This window comes from Manis javanica, chromosome 10 (genome assembly GCF_040802235.1).
Source record: "Manis javanica isolate MJ-LG chromosome 10, MJ_LKY, whole genome shotgun sequence".
NCBI lineage: Eukaryota > Metazoa > Chordata > Mammalia > Pholidota > Manidae > Manis > Manis javanica.
In genome coordinates this window covers 116605505-116627132 of record NC_133165.1, presented here as the reverse complement: position 1 = coordinate 116627132, position 21628 = coordinate 116605505, and the positions used below count along the sequence as shown (strand labels likewise).

The 21628-nt window shown below is 53.1% G+C and overlaps 1 protein-coding gene across 8 annotated transcripts in view; it reads right to left on the bottom strand.

The window, feature by feature from the left end:
• TBC1D22A (TBC1 domain family member 22A) overlaps window positions 1–21628 on the bottom strand; it is a 400381-nt gene that overhangs the window by 197652 nt on the left and 181101 nt on the right. For all 8 annotated transcript variants that reach the window (XM_073214063.1, XM_073214060.1, XM_073214061.1 and 5 more), the window contains one exon: window positions 17372–17447. In XM_073214063.1, the coding sequence (XP_073070164.1) occupies window positions 17372–17447 (76 nt within the window). The remainder of the gene's footprint in view (window positions 1–17371; window positions 17448–21628) is intronic.

The window sequence follows — 21628 nt, the reverse complement described above, 5'->3', positions numbered from 1 at the left end:
AACATCTGCCCACCCCCCACCCCCCTGCAAAAAAATCATTCCCCAAGGATCTTGCTGGTCTACTTTCTCTAGAAGATGGACACACAGCTCAGATGTGTGTCCACCAACACCTGCGCCTCCTCCCCCAAGTCACTGCCTCTGAGAGGCAGCTGGGCTGCAGGGGCCTCAGTGGCTCGTGCGTGCAGATGCGGTCAGCAAGCTTGGCATCGTGGGACCGGGGAACACGGAGCACAGAGGCCTGCCCAGCCCAGCCACGGAGCCAGGGCCTGACACTCAGGGACCCTCCCCGATGAGGCCTCCACCCAGGCTCCCAACAAGCTCACGGTGAGCGGGGAATGAAGGCAGCCGTTGCTGGGGGCACAGCCACGTGGGGCCCAGCAGTTCCACATCAGAGGGCCGCTGGCAGAGGTTGAAAGGAGCCATGCAGTGGACAAAGGACAGAAATCAGGGGCCCCTACATGAAAGACAAAGGGCAGCAGACCTTTTCCTGAGTTCTGGAGCCCCCCACTGAAAGGGCCATGGCCTCTCCTGGCCCAGCCCTCAGGGGGCATGAATGGTGGAGCGTATTCCACAGGGGGACACCTGTGTAATAAGCCCACCAGGGCAAGGACAGCATCACATTATTAACTGCAGGTCTCATGTGAAGGCAGCTTTCCTAAGCATCCATCCACCCAAGGGCGCCTCAGGAGTGAGCCGGCCAGCCAGGTGACCCCAGCAGGGAACAGGGGATCGGGGTGGTGAATACCAGCATCTGCGGCCAGATGCCAGCACCCACAGCAGGGTGGGGCTGCCCTGACCAGGCATCCTGCAGACCCATTTGGGTTCCCAGGGCCGAGTTAAGGGGTATACAGAGGGCTGCAGGGCACCTGTGCTCAAGTTCACATAATTCTAATGAGCTGGAGAAGCCCAGCAGCATGTGGCAGGATGGAGCTCACGCAGCAGAGAGTGGTGAACCAGGCTCTAGGGTGGCCCTAATTCACCTGCAGCTGCAAGGCCAACCCAGGGGGACATCTCAAGTACGCAGGGCCCAGCGGGGCTCAGGAAGCCAGCAGGCATCTGCGGGGGCCAGAGGGGTAGCTGAGCAGAGACTGCTCTTCACAAGGAGACGGTAGGCAGGAGACAGCCCTCTGCTGACCGTGCTCAGCGCTCAGCCCTCAGCCCGGCCACCGGGCTACACAGGGCGGTGGAAGGCCAAGCCCACAGCCCCCACCTGCCTGGCTGAGGCCTCCTGGATGCCTGGGCCTCCTGTCCTGGCAGGTGGTTCCAGCCTGGCTCTCGGGCTGCCGTGACATGCAAGCAGGCCGTGGCAGAGCAGCCCACACAGCAGCTCCAAGGGGACACACTCACCAAGAGCAACTACTAGTGTGTGCAAGACGCAGCCCCTGCTGGAGCTCCGAGAGGAAGATGACCAAGCAGGAACTTAGAGGCTCAAGTTGAATTGTCATTAGAAGGGAGGCATCAAGTGTAAAGGGGGTGGATGTGGCTCTCAAGCCCCCATGACTCACCCATTTAAACAGGGAGCTGAACACACTGCTGGCTCTTGGGGTGCCTGTGCAGAACAGATGAAGGGAGAGGCAGTCCTGAGGGTGGCAGTGTAGGGTGCTCAGAGTGCCCCCCAGGTGCCATGGTGGGAACTGAATCCCGGCTCCCAGCCCCCTCAACCCGAGGTCCAGCACGAAGTGTCATTACTGGGTACACCCCCGGGCAACTCTGGCGGTAGCTCCATCCTGTGTCTCACTTCAGCCGAAAACAACCTGCTGTGTCACCAGTGTTCCCACAGGCGTGACACAATGAACGCCTGGCACCCACATGTGCAAGTTACAAGTGGAGAGGCCATGGATCCACATTTCTTACCACTGCATGCCAGCATGGGCCCGTGTGCCAGGGAGGGCAGCTGGTCTGCACAGGTCAGCACAGGGCCCCCAGCTGCCCGCACAGCTGGGAAGGAGGGCAGCTCTCTCCTTCTTGCTACAGCCTGCTCCCTGCAGGGGACTCACCAAGAGTCCCCTTAGCAGGAGTGGGGTTGGGCGCTTCCCATTCAGTGGCAACCTGAGAGACTGGAGCAGTCACACGTGCCTCCACGAGCCCTGGCCGGGGGCTGACAAGCAAGGACTTCAGTCACCAGGCCCCTCGTGTCACCTGCGTGACTCAGGCAAGAACTTCTCTCAGCCTGTTTCTCCATCTGTCCAGGGGAGATACTAGTGGTTCTGAGCTCACAGTGCCTCAAGGATGAGTGAAATAGAGCACATGCTGCTTAGCAGAGCACAAGGACCTGGGCGGAGCTCAAGGGAGCACTGGGCACCCCCCACGGCACATGTCTGCCAGATGCTGGGCACTCCCAGATGATGCCAAGGAGGCCGCCAGAGCCTCCTATCCACAGCACCCCGCCCTAGAGCAGGATGGCTTCAGAGGCCGTTAAGAGGGACTTCTAAGCACCTACGTCCACCTCTCCTCCCTCCTGGCACCTCACAAAGAGACAGGAGGTGGCAAACACTTAAGTGCAAGAGAAATACCTGGGACACCACAAAGCAGCAAGTGAGCGGAGTCTGGGGCCTGGAGCTCAAGCCTGCACCAGCACCACAGAAGGCCCAGAAGCACCCTGGCCGGCACGTCAAAGCCCCGCAGTGCAGAAAGAGGCAGCTCCACAGGCCCGAGGAGGGGCTGGAACTCAGAGCAGGCGCACTTAGGAAGCAGCCAGACACCCCCCTGCCTGCCCTCCACTGCCAGGCAGCAGCTCCTACCGTTCCCTGTCCCAACCCCTCAGAACGAGGGAGGTCTACTTCCAGAGGTGAAACCACGAGTCTGCAGACAGAGGGGCCCAGCTCAGCAGAGGGCAGGAGGTCCCAGCTGGGAGAGGCTCTGTCCCCCGTGTGGTGGCAGGTGTGCGTGACTGCACGGCGAGCTGAGTACCTGCAGCACAGAGGCAGGGGGAGGCCCCGCACACGGCAGCCGGGCCACCAAGGACCCTCAGCCCAAAGTATGGGGCACCTGGGGGAGCCCTTGGGAATCTGCCTCCACCGTCCTCTGTGGAAGGCCAACGGCTCACTGGGATGGACAGGAAACGACCTCGGTAAAAACAAACCATCCTCCGGCCAGCGCAGCATGGGAACCCCCAGGTGCCAAGGCTCCCATCCTGATCATAAGAGGGATTTTGGTTCTTTATGGCGAGGGAGATAAAGCCACTCACGTGTTCTCCTGCAACTTGTAACCATGCACAAGCGACCTCGGGGAATCGTTTCACAACCAGACTTGATGGCCTACATTCAAAACCAAGACAACTTTTGTTTCTTAAGGCCAAGGAGAATCACTTTATTTGAAAGTCTCCACTTACAATTTAATTAACTAGTCTCAGTTTGGCAGTAAACCCTGAACAACATGGAGGGTCACAAAGATATCATCATTAAGGAGAAAAGCATCTAAATCATGGGCTCAGAAGCCTCCCACACTGGCCTTTCATCACACACTGGGTGGCCACCTCCGCTTCCTGGGTAAGCACTTACCCCACCTGCACAGCTAAATGTAAGTGCTAACCGCAGCAAGGACACTCCCCTCACAGCCTCTCGGAGGGGCTCCAAGAAGGAAAGACCTGGGAAAGCTACAGATGCAGAGAGACAGAGAAGCATCTCTAACAGCTCCTGCATGGGGCAGGCTGGAAGAGACGCCTCCCCAGCCCACTCTCAGCTCTGCCTGAACTGGAGCACTGCGGCTTCCCTGGCCATCAAGAGGGCTGGGTGGTGGCCCAGTGACCTCAGAGTGCCTCCACTCTGAGCAAAGAGTCTTTTATGACCCCATGCTGAGTGCAGGTCTGGAGGGAAGAACTCCCAGAGCAACCGTCAATGCTCTGTCTCCAATATAGGACAGCACGTCCTCAGCGGCCAAAACCAGCCCCACACGTCAGCACCAGTCTTAAAAAGTAAGCAAATTCTCTGTCTGTCCTGCGGAGGGCTTTGGTGTGGCCCTAACTGCAAGCCACTAGCCACGAGCCCCAAGGCCCTCCTGGGACCCTGCCAGTTTAAAAGTGGGAGGGGAGTCGTCCCTAGGTTTTAAGAAAATAAATCCCTCTCTACCTTTACCACACTTGAAAAAAACTTTACACTGGGAGGGAACAGGAAGGTCTGGAAGGAGAGGGTGCAAGGGTGCCCAGTGACAAGGCTGCCTCTCCACTCCTCCCACACCCCTAACCCAGGGCTCTCACTGCACACAACACCCGCTAACCCAGGGCCCTCGCTGAACGCTCAACACCCCCTAACTCATGGCCCGTGCTGGGCACTCAACGCCTGTTCACACCCACACACTGCAGCTCTGTGCCCACTAACCCATGACCACGCTGTGCATTCAGCATCCCTAACCCATGCCCACACTGCACACTTTGCAAACGGGCACCACGCCACCAGCTGGGAATGCAGGATGGAACGCAGGACATCAGTTTGTTTTGGGGAGGGCATGTTCGGTTTTCTGACCCTGCCTTCCCCCAGGCTGCGTAGGGGGTGGGGCACTAGAAGGCTCCAGATGTTGGCCAGAGCTGCGAGGGGAGGGGACAGAGCTCTGGGTACACAACCCCACAGCTTGGCTGCAGACCGTGGCTCCCTGCGGAAATCCTGGGGCACAGGGAGGACAGGACAGGCTCTGAGCCCACAGGACAAGGCAGGGGCCCCCCATGTGGCTGGGAGAGAGCCCGGAGGGCTCCCTGTGTTCAGCACCAACCCAGGACGGGCAGAGCTAGAGGTGATGTGGGAACCAGCCAGCCTATGGGTGAGGCCAGAGAGGGGCCAGGCGCTTTAGGGGATGGTGATTCACCACTGCACAGAATCGCTGTGAAAAGCCAATATGGTAACAGAGACCCAAGAACAGCGCCTGCTGCACAGTAAGCAACTAACAGACACGGGCCGCTGTTCGCAGGGGCCAAGCTCAGAGTCTGTGGAGGAGGCTGAACGGGAACCTGGGTGGGTATTCCTGATGCACGTGTTGTGGATTGCGTTAGTTCTCTATTTGATCCTTCTGCACTGGGTAATGCGCTCTCTTCCCACAAATGCAACAAAGCAACCATGTAGGTTTTCAACTGAAGACATTCAAGCAACTTGACTTAAGGACTAGTGACTCCCACCGAGTGAGAACCCACGGGATGCCTGGCCGGCAGGTCCGCAGACCACAGGCCCCGATGCACCCTGTGCGGAGCCGCGGAATCCAGGTCCGAGCTCCAACTGGGAAGGCCCCGAGCAGCAGGTGCGTGGGCACAGAGCCCCAGCCCGTTGAGGGGGGCAAAGAAGGCAGCACCGGGTGGCACACAGGCCGCACAGCGCATTAACACAGCTTCACACACCCGATGCCTGCCACCGCATGAGAGCTCTGCCGTCGCCAGCTCCAGGCGCCCCGATGCAGTGCCGCTCACTCCAGAGCTCGCGTCCGCCGCGTGGGCGCCTGGTGAGGATGCGAGCAGAGGGGAGGGGATGAAGGACCCCCCAGCCAGGGCCACACTGCAGATTCACTCTGGCCTCTGACTGCTCCCTTGTAGCAATGACGACAGTATTTTCACTTGGATGGTAATAAAGCCGAATCTAGTTTACTAGGTGTAACTGAATTGTATCTTGAAAGAGTAAGTCAATTTAAACGTTACAATGTCATCAAGACAGCTTTCAGAGAAATTTCATTCAAATCACGTTTAACCAAAATTAGAAACAGAGGGAAGGGAACACATACAAGGAGACAAAGCCATTCCACACACTGAGGCAGGCCTGACCTGGGGAATGCGCTCGGGCACTGTTACCCTAAGGGTGAAGGTGGAAGATTTTATAACAGTAACGGCCACAGACCCCTCGCTCTGCCTGGGCTCAGCCAGCAGTACCCAGCGGACGAGCACCCTGGGGCCTGGACAGAGGAGCTGCCGGGGAGCCAGTGCCAAATGGGGCCTTTCACCGCCCAGCGAGGTTCATCCTGGCCAAGCAGAGCCCCAGGACGAAGCTTCCCAGCCCCCAGGGAAGGCGCGGCCCGCCCACCACTGACGCGCCCACCCACAGTTCCATAATAAGAGGGCGGAGATGAAGATGGGCACTCAGGCTGAACGAGCTTGCGCATGACGGGCACTGCCGGGCACCGCGGCAACCCTCACAGCCCTTCCCACAGGGACAATGAAGGCTGGGCGGGGACATCCGTCCCCAGGCCTTACCACTGGTGTGTCACAGAGCCAGAGGCTGACCCCGAGTCAGCCGGCCGCCCAAGACCACACACTGTGCCGAACAGTGATTAAGGATAAGCCGGAAGGGTTCGAGAGTTTCTAGGAAGTAAGTCCAAAGCCGAGCCCGTCATCTCCCCTCCTCTCATCCCCACCCTGGGCTCTTCAACCAGCCTCGTTCTGCTCATTTCCCCGGCACTGCGGACAACGGCTTGGGGATCTAATTTCCTTCTGCTCTCCAGCCGAGGGCCGTCCTGTTCCTCAGTTTCCTGCCAGTGTACGCACCATCAGCTTGCTCATTGCTCTGGGTGCCAAGGACCACTCCCCGACGTGCCTCACAGGCGGGATGGGGCCTCCCCATCTCCACGCCACCCGTAGGCCCCCCTCAGAGGGCTGGGACTCGCCCCTGGGCAGGGGACAGCCTGCCTTATAGACATGGCCTGCAGACTTGCCCCCCACCATGGCCCATCCTGGCCCCTCTCCTTCCTGCAGGGGGTGACCAGGGGCGGTGCTGAGATCCTCTGTACGGCGGGTGACGGGTGATCTACACATAGTCACCTCACAGACCGGCCCCCATGCCAACCGGCGGTAAGGTGTGGGTCCAAAGAAGGGGTGAGAAGGGCCCACCCTTCCTCAGGCCCCTGGCAAGGACTCCAGGCCAGCTGCACGAGGTTGCTGCCTGTGGAGCTGGCAAGCCCCCTTCACAAAACTGCCCCCGACTGGCAGTCGGCACCAGGCCCCTCGGTACTGGGACCTAAGTGGGAAGGGATGAGGACGCTCCGCCCCTTGTGCACTCACATAGCACTCCTGTCCTCTAACACCCAGTCACTGCCGCTGGACACAGTCGCCTTTTTATTTTCACACAGTCCCCATGCCACCACACCATGAGGCCCCACAGAGAGGGCTGCACACATGTCCTGAGCCTCAACAGTGCCTGAGCAGAGCAGGCGGGCTGTGGCACGCTGCCGACACATTCAGTAACACTCAGCGATGGCCCTGAGCCATGAAGGACATCACAGAGGAAACTGCAGGGACCCAGGGGCCTCAAGCTTGCCCTGGACCAAGGACAGTGTGGCAGCAACACCTTCTTTGGACTGTGGATGGCACCTTCCGGGCTCAGGCCTAACGAAGGGCCTCCTGTAGATCCTCCTCCTTGGCAGGCATGGCCGGTCACTGAGCACAGGGCCCACAGAGCCCTTCCCAGGCTGCACCCAGCTGTCCCCTGCTCCTGGCATGCCCAGTATTTCCCCAGACATTAGCTGCCTGAAGGCCAAGGTCCCGCCTGACACTCACAGCACACCAGCCACCCTGCCCTCCTTCCACCTGTGCATCTGCCTGGAACAAGTGTGCTCAGGCAAAGGTGCAGCACACAGCAGGCCTGCAGCCGAAGCTGGGGCGATGGACGCATGGAAAACATGCAAATCCCCGAGCGACAGAAAGGCAGCAAGAGCCCTGAGCTCAGCTGGCCTGGTCAACAAGGTGACCGCCCTGGGCAGCACAGGCGGCCGCCGCCGCTGGGCTCATGGACGTGAGTGATACACATGACCTCAGAAGGTCGTCATCCATGGGTACTGCAAAGAAAAAGCCAACCGCCCGCAGCCTGCCCACCTCTGCGCGGCTGTGAATGTATGCAGCACAGTGGTCAAGGGTCACCTGCCAGCCTTTCAGGGAGTAGCCATCATTCTGTCAGCAGTGATCAAACCTAATGAGGAAGAGTAACCCCACTTAAAAAAACTGCTCGGGGACCAGCCTCATCACGAGATCTGCCCCGTGAAAGGCCGTGTGAGCTCAGGCGGCCTCCAGCCCCATGGAACAGAATCCCTCCCTCCTGGAGGGCAGGGCCTGCCCCTCCGCCGAGGCCTCGGCAGCAGGAACGTGTAGCGCCAGCACACTCCACGGGCCAGTGAGAACGCAGACACATCAAGGTGCGGGGTGTGGGTGCGTGGGTGTGCGCACACATCGGGCGACCTTTGAACAACAGGTTTGTACAGCGTGGACTCACTTATACAAAAAGATACAGTATCTGTAATTGGGTGTAAGGCAGCGGATTCCCTGGGTGATGTGGTCAATAGAATGTACACAGCAGCTCGAACCCACGGCCGTGGCGCTCTCAGCACCAAGTTCTAACCATCTGAGCTAACCAGCCGCCACCCAGACCCGGGCGAATGTCAAGGTCTAAGGGGAGCAGAGGCTCAGGCCAGACAGTTCGGGAGGCAGGAAACCCTCCCTGCCCAGTGCGCGCCCCTGGCCCAGCCAACCCCCCAGCAGGCAGGCAGCCGCCTGGAGGGGCAGGGCAGGCAGCGATTCCCCGTGCCAGCTCTCTCCTCTCTGCTGCACTCTACCACCTTCACATTTCTTTTCTGCTTTTCTGCTCTTCTGCATCAGAAGCTAATTGACCCATTTCACACATAGGTAGCTGCTAGTAGTTCTGCTTGGGGAGAGTTTAGGTTATATGGGAGTTTCCGAGTGTAGCGTTTGGCGCCCCACCCCCACAGAATTCGGGAGTCAGATGTACGTCTTTAATTTCAAATAACCCACCGCACGCAGGGCAGCACTCCTCGCCCCGTGTCCCTGAGGTGCAGCGCAGCCCAAAGCTCAGGACAGGCCCCCCTTCTGAACCCACCCTTGGAGAGCTGCCAGAAGAACCATGGAAGGCCTGGTGAAATCTGAAGTTCAGCTGGCACTGATACTGCACGGGGCCCCGCACAGTCTACTAAGCAGCGCCGGCAGCGCTGCGGGTGGAAAGCCCCTCAGACCAGCTGATGAAGGGCCAGGTCCCTCCGCCTCCTCCAGGCCCACCGGGGCCTCTCAGGCCCATGGTCCCTCCAAACAACTGCAGAGCAAGAGCCTGCACCCCCAGGGCCCAGAGAACGGCACGGGGGCTCCAGGCCCTCAGGGGGCAGGTGACGTGCCCCCTCCCCCTCCTCCCAAGGCAGCCCTGCGCCCCGCCAGGAACAACCCACTGGCCTCCCCTTCCATGACGATTTCATCCCCCACCAGACAACTCACTAATCTGGGGCAATTCTTGACAATCTGGTGTTTGATCACCCAAAAAAAAACACAAGCAGGGGCACAATCAGACTTAGACATCTGCTGAGGCTGAGAATCTTCAATTGCTCCTTTTTACACTGAATAGGTTCTCCATAGGGTTTTTAAATGAGAGAAGTTGCAAATACCTCATTTATATCATCTTAGGTCACAAATCACACTTGACAATCGAAATGGAGGTGGGGCTGCCCCCAGGTGGGCACCTGTGGCTGCAGCCTTTGAAGGGCCCCAGGGCTGAGCTTGGGGGCGATCGGGCATCATATGACCCCTCAGGTTAACATCAGATGTAACAGCTGTAACAACACATGTACAAGGCATGCCACTCGGACACACTACTGAGATGTGAACGTTCACTTTCAAACATGTAGGCACTGGGGATGTGGTGTGGAGCGTGCACCTCCTCAGGTGTTCAGAGGATGAAATTCCATCAGTCCGCTGGAGTGTCAACAAACATTTATTATGACAGCAGAGAAGTATGAAGTAATTGGCATGAACTGCCAATTCCATGTACAAAAGCCATTTAACAAGTTTCGAAAAGATGAACTATCAGTAGAAAGACCCAGAGTGCCGTTCCTGCCCCGAGCTGCTCCTCTGCAGGGACTGCCCCGCTCACTGCGCCAGGCACCCGGGCGCCGGGCTCCCCCGGCCCAGGCAGGGGCACTTCCCTCCCCTGCCTTTGCTGCCACACGGACACGGCCGGACAGAGAAACGCAGCAGAGTTTTGGGCACCATTTTCTATTGGAAGCATCAAGAGCCCAAGAGTGATCCCCAAACCCTCTCTGCGTCACAGGAACTGGGCAAGAACACGCCTGATGGCGGCTGCTCCACCCCCAGTCTGGGTGCGGACACCACAGGACAGGGCGGCCCTGCCACGGAGGCCACTGGCCATGTAGCTGAGGAGATGTGCAGGCCGTCTGTCTTCAGGGCTAACGGTGCTGTTTGGCTTCTGCACAACACAGATTTTTACACTCAGCCATTCAGAATTTGGCCAGTGCACATATTCAACACACTCCTAGTGCCGGGCTGTGCGTCTGCACACTCTGTGCGGCTCAGATCTAACCTGCCCTGACGCAGGAGAGGGCACAGGGCGTGCAAGAACTGACATGGCCCCAGAGGAGTCTGAGCTGCTGCTGAGAAGGCAAACGGGGTGGGGTGAATGGGGGAAGGGGGAAAAGGGGAGAGGGAGGGACAGCCCTGCAGTGTGACCTCCCGCACGATAACTGGAACCCAGCCTCTGCCCACCCGGCGCAGGCAGACCTGCTCGCCCAACACACTGCACACACACCTCTGCTTGCGGGTCCCCCCCAGGGTCTGCAAACACAGGGAACAAGCATTCCAGGCTCCACAGAAGCTGCCCAGGGGCCAGGGTGACAGCAGCCCCCACAGACCCACCACAGCTCCAGCATGCGCCAGTGGTCAGAAGCGTGATGCAAAGGTGGTAAAGGGATCCTGGGCCGCAGAGCACAGTCAGCAGTTGTCTGATTTATGCACCAATAAAGGTCTTTGTCACATTTACCCACAGTTTGCCACGATGGTGGGTGTTTTCATAGACTCAACCAGTGCTGGTGGAGTGAATAACTGCTCAGCGCACAGCCCTTTCCAGAAAAAGTCTGACCTCCATGCAAAGGACAAGAAATTCAAGCGGCTGCCCATGTAGCCCAGACGACTGAGAACCACATTGGACACTGGAAGTCAATTTCTCCCCAAGAGAAGAAACTACATTCGACAACAGATTATGAAATCAAATAAATGTTAAAAGAAAAAAAGAGAAAGAAAAGTTTGAGGTTGCTTTCTGAATAACTGATAGCTCCCTAACTAATGTCTCAAAGCCATTCTCAGTGCCACGACCACTGTCCCTCCCAGCGGGCTCTCTCTGGCCTGGATTATTCAACGTCTCCTGGGCCTGGTCTCCCAGTGCCCACATCCAATCCCCTGGTCTGCCCTCCCACTCACAGCCAGAGCACCCCAGGCACCACCTCATTTCCCACAGGTGGGGCTGGAGATGGCCTGCGAGGGGCTGACCAGGCCACAGCACTAATTCATTTGCACAAGTTGCTGCTCCTTCACTCCAGGACCAAAACAGAACACTGTTTGGCAGAATAAAAACCCCTAGGGAAGCACCCACCCAAAAAACGTGACCTACTGTTGGAAGTGGGTGTCTGCTCAGGTCTTAGCAGCCCACTCCCCAAGAAACCCAAAACCCTTCCCGACTCCCAGTGGCCAGCGCTTCGGTCTACCCGACCTCAGACCCCTTCTGGGTGGAGCTTGTCTTCCTAGGGTGATTCTGTCTGCCGCTGTTCCTCCCATATACCCTCTCCTTTCAGTAGGTGCTTCACGCTGACCACAGGCTGGATCTGAATGCTGATCTGCCCACTTACAGGGCATGAGTCCCTAGTCGCTGCTGTCCTTGTCATGTCGCAAAAGTAAGTTGCATGTGATTTCATGAGCATTCCTTCCTGAATTACAGTTTCACGGAGACAATGTGAAACACTCAGATTCAGGTGGCCTCTGGAATTTCATATTCATTGAGAGACTTTTTGCTGGATATAGACTCTAGGGTGACAGTCACGTTCTTTCAGCACAATGAAGATATCTTACTGTGTTTTTGTTGAGAAATCCGTTTTCAGATAGCCATTCTTAGAAAATAACCCCTTCTCTAGCTCCTTTAAGAATCTGTCTTTAGTTTAATTAAATTTTACCATGATGTATCTTCATATAGTTTTCTCTTTATTAATTCTTCTTAGGGTTCACTGGCCTCTTAAATCTGTGAATTGGTATATTTCCAGAGTTTGGAAAATGTCTCGGTCTCTTATATCTTCAAATGCTTATTCATGCTCTCTCCCCTCCTTCTGTGACTCTGAATGAATGCACACGGGGCTTTCTGACCATACCCTCTACCGCCTTTCCCTTCTGTATTTTCCATATTTCTAACTCTCCATGTTTTAGTACAGCTATTTTCTTTCAGCTCCTCTTTCGGTTCACTAATTTTCTCTTTAGCTGTGTCTAATTTATTCAACCTGTCCACTGAATTTTTAATTTGCTCATCGTATTTTTCAATTCCAGAAAACCTATTTGGTCATTTTTCAAACTTCTTACACAAGAATGTGTACTTTCCTATTCCCTTGCAGACATTTTTAACCTTACCTTTTTCTACTTCTTTATATGTAGTGACAGTGATAGTTTTATAGTATGTGCCTAAGACTATAAAAGCATAACATCCCTGGGCCAGTTTCTGTTATCTATTGTTTCTATTTGGCCTCACTCAAGGAATCTTAAATGTGTGATAACGTTTGACTGTGTGCAGGTCATTGCATCTGAAAAATAACCATATTTGTAGCAGCAATTAGAGTTCTGGTAACTTTGTCCAGAAAGGGTTTTGTTTTTTCTCCTAAGCACTTTGGGGACTCTGGTATAGAAGTACCATAGTTGAAGTTCAGACAGCCCTGGTCCTCCCAGGTGACACATAATGAGATTGTAAGACTGTCCGAGGATTGCTTCAGCTCAAGTTCACCCTCAAGGTCACGCATCTAGGTCTCAGAAAGTATATGGGCGTTTCTCAGATACCCCATCTTGGATGAACTAGGGTTTGAGTTTAAACCAATTCACTCCATGAGGCTGTCAAAATTACAATTCACTCTGAGATTATTTCTTCTGGATTAGCAGATGCCCTTGGGACAACAATGGCTTCTAGTGCCATGCTTGTCCCTCTGGGTTCTAGTATCCTCCAAGAATCTGGCCAGGAAGATTTTCTAGTTAGCAGTTCAATGCTTTTAAGAAACTTGTTTTCTCTTTTTTCTTTCTCTTTCTTTCCTTTTTCTCCCCATATTTTTTTGCTAGTTTTAAAAAAAAAATCGTATTCAATTTGTTTCAGGGCAATGTGGTTGTTATTATCTAGCCCACCACTACTGGAAAGGGAGGTTCCCCATACTCTCACCTTTTTTGTAATTCCACATTAAGTGTCTCAAGTCTCCATCACTCATTTGGTGGGAAGTCCCACAGTTTCTGTCCCAGAAACTACAGGGGGATCCTCTGCAGTTTCTCACTGGCCAGTCTCTCTCTCCTGAGATGGACCATTACTGCTCACCCAGCACAGTCTCAGCCCATCCTGCTTTCCACCTGACCCCATTACAAATATGAACCTCTTTCTTCATTCACAGCGCCTTCCTGCCTATGTGTTTAAGTACTACGGCTTTGTAATACAGTTTGAAATCAGGGGGTATGATGACTCCGCTTTGTTCTTTCTGAAGATTGCTTTGATTATTTGGGGCCTTGGAGGTTCCATACAAATTTTAGGATTTTTTCTTCTATTTCTGTGAAAAATGCCATTGGAATTCTGATAGATATTGCACATGTGCATACTGCTTTGGGTAGTATGGACATTTTAACAATATTAATTCTTCCAGTTCATGGGGACAGAGTTCCATTTATTTGTTTCTTCTTCAATTTTTCTCTTAACATATAGCTCTTGTAGTTTTCAACATACAGCTCTTTCACTTCCTTGGTTAAATTTATTACTAGGTTTTTTTATTCCTTTTGATGTAATTGTAAGCGAAATTTTCTTAATTTCTCTTTCTCATAGTTCATTATTAGTGTAAAGCTATGCAACAGATTTCTGCATATTGATTTTGTACCCTGCAACTTTACTACATTTGTTTATTGGTTCCAACAGTTTTTTGATGGAGTCTTCAGGGTTTTCTATATATAATATCATGTCATCTGCAAATAGTGACAATTTTACTTGTTCATTTCCAATTTGGGTGCCTATGATTGTTTTCCTTGCCTAATTGCTTTGGCAAAGACTTCCAATATTACGCTGAATAAAAGTGGTGAAAGTGGGTACCCTTGTGTTGTTCCTGATCTTAGAGGAAAAGTTGCCAGCTTTTTACCACTAAGCCCGGTGTTAACTGTGGGCTTATCATACATGGCCTGTATTATGTTGATATAACCTCCCTCTATCCCTGCTTTGTTGAGTTTTTATCATAAATGGGTGTTGAATTTTGTCAAATGCTTTTTCTGCATCTATTGAGATGACTGTATGATTTTTACCCTTTATTTTGTTAATGTGGTACATCATAATTGCTTTGCAGATGTTGAACCATCTTTGTATCATCCCTGGAATAAATCCCACCTGATCGTGGTGTAGGATCCTTTTAATATAGTGTTGAATTCAGTTTGCTAATATTTTGCTGAGGTTTTTGCATCTATGTACGTCAGCGATATTGGCCTCTAGTTTTCTTTTCTGTGGCATCCTTGCCTTGTTTAGGTATCATGGCAATGCTGGCCTCATAACACATGCTTGGAAAAGTTCCCTCTTCTTCTATTTTTTTGCAAGAGTTTGAGAAGAAATGGTGTTAATTCTTTGAATATTTGGTAGAATTTACCAATGAAGCCATCAAGCCTTTTGTCTGTTGGGAGGCTTTTAATTATTGATTCAATCTCCTTGCTTGTCATCAGTCTGTTCAGATTTTCTATTTCATTATGATTTGGTCTGGGTAGGTTGTATGTTTCTAGGAATTTATCCATTTCTTCTAGGTTGTCCAATTTGTTGGCATACAATTGCTCAGAGTAGTCTCTTATGATGCTTTTTATTTCTGTAGTGTTGACTGTAGCATATCCTCTTTCATTTCTGATTTTATTTTTTGAGTCCTCTCTCTTTTATTCTCAATGAGGTTAGCTAAAGATTTGTCAATTTTGTGTCTTTTCAAAGAATCAGCCCTTAGTTTCATTAACCTTTGGTATAGTTTCTTTAGACTCTATTTCATTTATTTCTTCTCTGAACTTCGTTATTGCCTTCCTCCTACTAACGTTGGGCTTTTGTTCTTCTTTTTCTAGTTTTTGAGGTGTGAAGTTAGATTGAGGCTTTTCTTGTTTCTTGAGGAGGCTTGTATCACTATGAATTTACCTCTCAGAAATGCTTTTGCAGCAACCAGTAAATTTTGATGTGCTACATTTCTATTGATCTCAAGGTATATTCTGATTTCTCTTGATTTCTTCTTTGGCCCACTGGATTTTCAGTAGCATACTGTTTAACCACATATTTGTGAATTTCCAGTCTTCTTTTTGTAATTAATTAACCTCGTCTTTCTTAATCAAAAGTCCATGAAGGTACGTACCTTCCCCAAAGTGCCAAAAAGTTCTGAATAAATGCTCTCCTTCCCCTAAAATGCAGAAATGAGGCAGCATTTTGTCTTAAAGCAATTTTTTCTTCCTGGTATATCACGCCCTTAATGATATCTTTAGAGTCCCCGAAAAAGCCCCAAGCCCACAAATTCTTCCTCCAAGAGATGAGTGATGAAATGGTTGGAAGGAGTGAACTTCATGCGGCTGAGGCCTGCAGATACTTCCCCCTAGTGGCTGCTGGGGGTAATGGCACCCACCGGCCACGGAGCCCAAACTCTGTCAATTCTGTACACTTACAGTTTGAAAAGCCTGGGCATTTTGAGGGCATCACAGAAATTCTTTAAGGTTTAATTAGAAGAATAGTTACAAAACAGGTTACACAGTTTAACCTATTATGAAAAAAATTCTTCTCTGTTGCGAAGAGTTCCTCCTTTAAACAAAAAAAACCACAGGATGAAAATACCCTTCTCAGAAGCTACACTAAAAATAAAAATGTGATTTATTAAGAGGCACAGCTCTGGCTGAGACTCTGTGACCGCTGTTACTGCTCCTTCAAACAATCACCCAGCAAATCTGCGATGTGCTTCTCTTTAAATCACAGCACAGAGAAAATCGGTGCAAGTATTTCCCATGCTACTGCAACTGGAACAAGTGAGCATGAACCACAAGTTTCCAACCTCCAAGAAAACAGAAAATATGCCTTCTGAGGACACAGGAGAAAAAGAAGAACCTGCTAAGAAAGTGCAATTCGCTTCTACAGCAAATCATACTTCAAAGACTAAATAAGACTGAGAGAGTTGTGAGCCTGCTTCTAGGGAAAAATTCTAACTACGTCAAAAAAGATCTAATTGTCAAGTTAAGCATGAATGTACATAAATGCAGTTACATAAGCCAAAAACTATATTTTGAATAGATAGGTTGAAAAGCAGCTAAATATACTGCATCAAAATAAAGGATTATTGGAAGAATTGTGTAAAACTTCATCATATGGAAATTAGGTAATAACCATAAGATACATAGTTGAAAATCAGATTCAATCAAGGAACAAAATGCAGTTTGTAATTTGTATGACTCCATTTCACGATGTCATTCAATAGTTTCCCAAACCAAGTGTCTTTCCTGGGGAGATTTTTACCATTAGCATTTTCTACTGCTCAAGGTACAGCAAGGGAAAAGCCCGTGACGGGCAGGCGGCACCGGAACACACACCGCCATGTCGACATCATAAGCAAAGCACAATTTCTCTCGACAGTCAGGGAAATCGGCTGCCAAGCTCAAGTGGGCTCTTTGTGAAGAGCAGTTCTCTTCTCAGTACCTCCCAATGACCGGCTGTTGTCACAAATCTACGCCTGGCTCTGCTTGGTATCACTTTGTTAATGCTCTGTTCATTAATTTAACAAACTATCAGGAGAATATGCTTGGAACGGGTAAGCATTATCTCTCAACTTCCATTTAATTAAATTCTGCTATTGCAATATGACAGTCAGCATATTATAGGGGGAATTATTTTAAGGATGAAGGTAAAAGTATTTCAAAGCCCCCACTTAAACAGGAATACATAATCTAAAATGGCCTGAGCACACACTATAATTTTTGTATAATATTACAGATGTTATTTCCAAAGTTGGTAATTAATTCGATTCCATGGAGAAATTGTGCCAGCATCCTTGATAGCAAGATGATGCACAAAGGCAGGGGACGGAGTGCCAAAGGACAGCCCTAGACGGCCGTGCTGTCACCCAGATTATGACAATCACCAGGCTTAATCAGGAGTGAGAGCTGCCTGCTTCTCGTACACACTCGTCATTTCCTGCAAAGTGACTGCAGTGAATCCGGATCACATCGCCTTCAGAAAAGGAAAGGGAGCAACCCCCCCGCCACGACCACCTTCAGAAGGATGCGCGGCACCGCCCTCCCGCAAGAGCCAGTCCCTGCAGAGCCAGGGCCCACGGGCTGAGTGAGGACAGCAGCCTGCCGCGTGCAGGGCCAGGGCCACGCCTGCCCAGGCACGCGGTGTGCACGGCCCCGGCTTACCGTCTATCCGGCTCACGAGCTCTTCTAACATTTTCACTTTCATTTGAATTCCAGGTTGGGCGAAGGTGTAGTTATCCTAAGGAAAAAAATAACAACAAATATCATATGTATAGGAAATAAAAACACACTTTCCAAAGAGGAAAAGCAGTTGGAGCAAAGGTAAGCAGCTTTGTAACAACAAACTCGCAAGCTGGTAGGTCAGGCTGCGTTACTTGGCCAGAGAGCGTCATGGAGCCTTACTTTGAGAAGGTCAAGTCCAACAGCCCACGTCAAAGGGTGAGCACACCCGTCTGGGGGATACTGAATGGAGCATTTCTATGTGTAAATCTAAGATGTTTACATTCAAGCTGAATGGGCCTGGATGGGCACAGCTCACTGAGACGAAGTGTCTGCTAGGAGCGGCTGCCTGGCAGGCACCAGGCAGCAAGCACTCTGCACGGCCAGGGAGCTGACACACAATGGCCACCGTGCCTGGGCTGGCGGTGCCGGCGTCAGGCCGACAATCAGCGGGCCAGGGGCACGGCCGCCGCTGAGGAAAGTGTGAACAGGAAACTGTACTCCCGAGGTTCAGAAAGTAGGACAGGAAAGCCAGTGCAGGCTCCACGCAGGGAAAGGCCTTCAGCCAGACAGACCAGCAGGGGAGCCAGGCTCAGTTACCTCAGAGCTGCGTGAGTGCGGCAGGTGCCGCCAGCCCTCCGGGCTCCAGTCTGTGACTACGAAAGGGGAAGAGTAATGGGCCTCCACTGCTCTGCGGCTGCAAGGCAACAATGCCAGGGCATGTGTCCCAGAGTTAAGGGGCAGCGGTGCCCCACCATGTCACCCGAGGGCACAGACCAGCCGGAGCAGGAAGTCGGCCCAAGGCACCTGCCCTGGCTGCTCCCCACAGGACTGCCGCCCCACCTCAGCCAGCACTGGGACCTTTCAGAAACAGGGTTTTGGCTAGACTGGCACAGACCACTTCGAGCCCTTGGTGATGACCACAGGAGGCACAATGGCAGCCCCCCAAAGATGCCTACAGCCTGACCCCTGGAAGCTGCCAAAGGGCAGCAAGGTTGACAACCACTGACCAAGGGAGATGACCCCAGGGGTCCTCTCATGTGGTAGAGGGGGGCAGGGGCCCGGGTCAGACAGCAGCCACATGAGAAGGACTGGACCCCGCTGCTGGCTCGGAGGGTGGAAGGGGCCACGAGCCCTAAGTGCAGGCTGGGAAAAGGCAAGACAATAAATGCTTCCCAAGAGCCTCTGGGGGTGCAGGCCTGCCCACACCTTGATCTAGGCCATGAGATGCACAGCAGACTGAGCTCCACAACTGTGAGATGCCGAACCTGTGCTGCTTTAGGCCACTAGGTCTACGGTGACCTGTCACAGCAGCCACAGGAAACTAACAGGGGGCGTAGAGGACACTCTCTGTTGGGGCCCCTAAGACCCACAAAGAAACAAAAAGGCAGGGAGGGTCCTGCAGACCCTTGAGCACTAGTGGGCACCCGGGATTCATGGGGCTCATGCTGGCCTGGAGAGGGCAGCTTGTCCTCAGGGGTGGCACTGGGAAGCCACGCCAGCTGCGACAGGAAGCGAGGCACCTGGCCTCTGCGGGGAGTGGGTGAGGCATGAACCACAGGCAGCTGCAGCCCTGGCAGCCCCGGGCAGCCAAGGCAAGTGCGCAACCACACAGACAGGTCTTGCAGCCAGCTGGGGGGCAGGGGCGCCCCACTGAGGCAGCAGTTACCTGCACCCGGCACGGAGCACAGCGGGTGCTGGCTTCACACACCTGTCCCCATGTCTCAGCCTGCACCCGGGGCCCAGGAGGGAAGTGGAGGACAGGTCTGGACTTGATGTGGGAAGTGCTCAGAGCACGATGCTCTGGATGGTCGAGCATCCGAGCGGGCAGACCCTGCCTGCATGCCCGCTGAGGGGGCAGGCCCACAGACCTGAGGCCCAGGAGGAGGGACCAGGAAGCACGCGGCGCAGGAAGCAGCCCTCAGGAGGTCCTGGGGACGTGGCAACAGCACCTACGTGCCACCAGCGCCAGAATCTGCAGGGGGTTTCCAGGTGAGACAGAGGTGGGCCGCGGGGTGGCCTCCACACTGGCTGCAGCGTCTGAGGCCAGGAGTCAGGTGGACAGTACTTGCCTCTGGGGCTCACAGACAGGCGCACAGCAACATGCTAACTGGAGCGGCGCAGCAGGCCCTGCAGCACAGAACTAAAAATGCCAACAGGGCAACAGAAATGGAAAATGAACAATCAGACCTAACCTCTTGCTGGAAGGTTTCTCCCTAGCGGATCTCTAGTGACGGGCTCTGGATTCCAAACTGTCACGTCTCCACAAGGGCAAAACCAGGACGACCTCACTCAGTGCGACGGCAAGACCCCTCCACAGCCCTGGGCTCCGGAGGTGGGCTCCCCAGGGGCTCTGCCACAGGGGCCTGGGCGCAATCTGTTTTCTCCAACGGGTGACAAGCCTGTGGTCCTGCTACACGCTGAACTCCTGAGATGGGGAAGCTGTCAGAGGCACGCGCGTAGCAGACAGGACGCTGGGCCCCGCCCGGCAGTGCCCATCCCAGGGAGACTCCCGGTCCCTCTCCCGCTGCGACGCAGCAGCGCATGTGGAGGGTAATTGCGAGCCTCAATGCATTCAAACTTTAATGGGGAAAACAAATTTTAGTTTTGGACTCAAACTTGGCAAGGGTCAGCCTGTAACACTTGATTCCTCTCTGGGACGTGGAGAACAGGAGGAGAATCTATTCAGATTTGGGGCGTGTCATGCTGTTGCAAGTTTCTACATTGTTGTTCAACCTCCCTGCTGAGTTTCAGATGAGCCGTTTGAACCACAGGCTGGATGTGATTAAGGATGAGAAACGAACTGGAGTGATTTTGCAGCGTTAGGTTGAGGCCTTGCAGGTTATTAACATCAGATCCTTACAAATTTCAGAGCCATACGGGGCACATTCTAACACCCTCCACCGGTGGTCCCAGGAGAGTGCTCAGGGGTTGGGGGTCCACGGGGAGCTGCCCGATCCTGACAGACGGCGGCTCTCTGAGGAAATTCGGTTGGTGCAATTTATGCACTTTCTCTGTTCCCAAAATACTCACTCTAAGACGGCACCTTGTCAATCCTTAGACCTGGGAGAATAAAACAGACTGTGGGTTCAGCCCTTCTTGCGCTTCTCAGAGCCTGCTGCTCCCCCGGGAAGGCTGCTCCAAGGAAGGCTGCTCCCCTGGGGAAGGCTGATCCCCTGGGAAGGCTGCTCCTCCAGGAAGGCTGCTCCCCCGGGAAGGCTGCTCCCCCGGGAAGGCTGCTCCCCTGGGAAGGCTGGTACCCCAGGAAGGCTTTGTTCCACATGAAGGTGACCTGCCATGGCCCAGCCTTGGCTCTGTTGGGGTAGGAAAGCCTGAAAAACCCTGGGATTCAATCAGCCAGTTTATTTGGTCCTCACACTAAGATGGGATTTCATGCTTCTCATTTAGAAGAAATAAAAGTCATTCTTTGGTCTCCATCTGCCACTATCTTGTTATATTTCCCAATCTGTTCAAAACCTAGGTAGGGAAGATGAGTTCTCTTGGAAATCCAAATAATGAAAAAAGAGTATCACTTAAGAGCCTTAAAAAAAATCTGTAATTTGAAAAGACCAGAAAAGCTTGAAAGGTGTGGCCTTGGCATCTGGGTTTAGGTCAGGGACAGAGAAGACCAGCTCTCAGGGGGCTCTGGCCCAGACGACACGAGGGCAGCGCCCAGAGAGTCTGGGGCCCAGCATGTCAGCGGCACGAGCCCAGGCCGCAGCCAGCCCTGCTCAGCAGCCAGCAGGCCTCTGAAGGGCATGCCAAGGGCATTCCAGGGCCAGAAGGTTGAGGAAGGAGGTGTGAGGGCAGGGCATCCCGAGGCCCCAGCAATGGGCTCTGTGCAGGCACCTGGCACTCAGCACCCCCGGCTGCCTGCTGTCCCGCAAGACCCCACGCCCCCTGCACATCAGATCAGAGCACGGGTGCTGCCTGCTTAGGGCCAGGAAACCAGATTCCCCTTCAGGATGCTGCCCACAGCACCCGGGGCAAACACACAGCCAAGCACCCCCTGAGGCAGACAATGTGCTCGGTGGCCGTGTGAATGGGTGGGCAAGACAGGTTTATGAGAACACCGTACCTTTGTAGAAGTCTTAATAGTAATAATAACAACACTCCCTTCACAAAATCATTCGTATCCTTTCAAAGAGACTTGATTTTATGTATTTAAAGAAGAGGTATACAAAGCTTATGGGTCCAAGG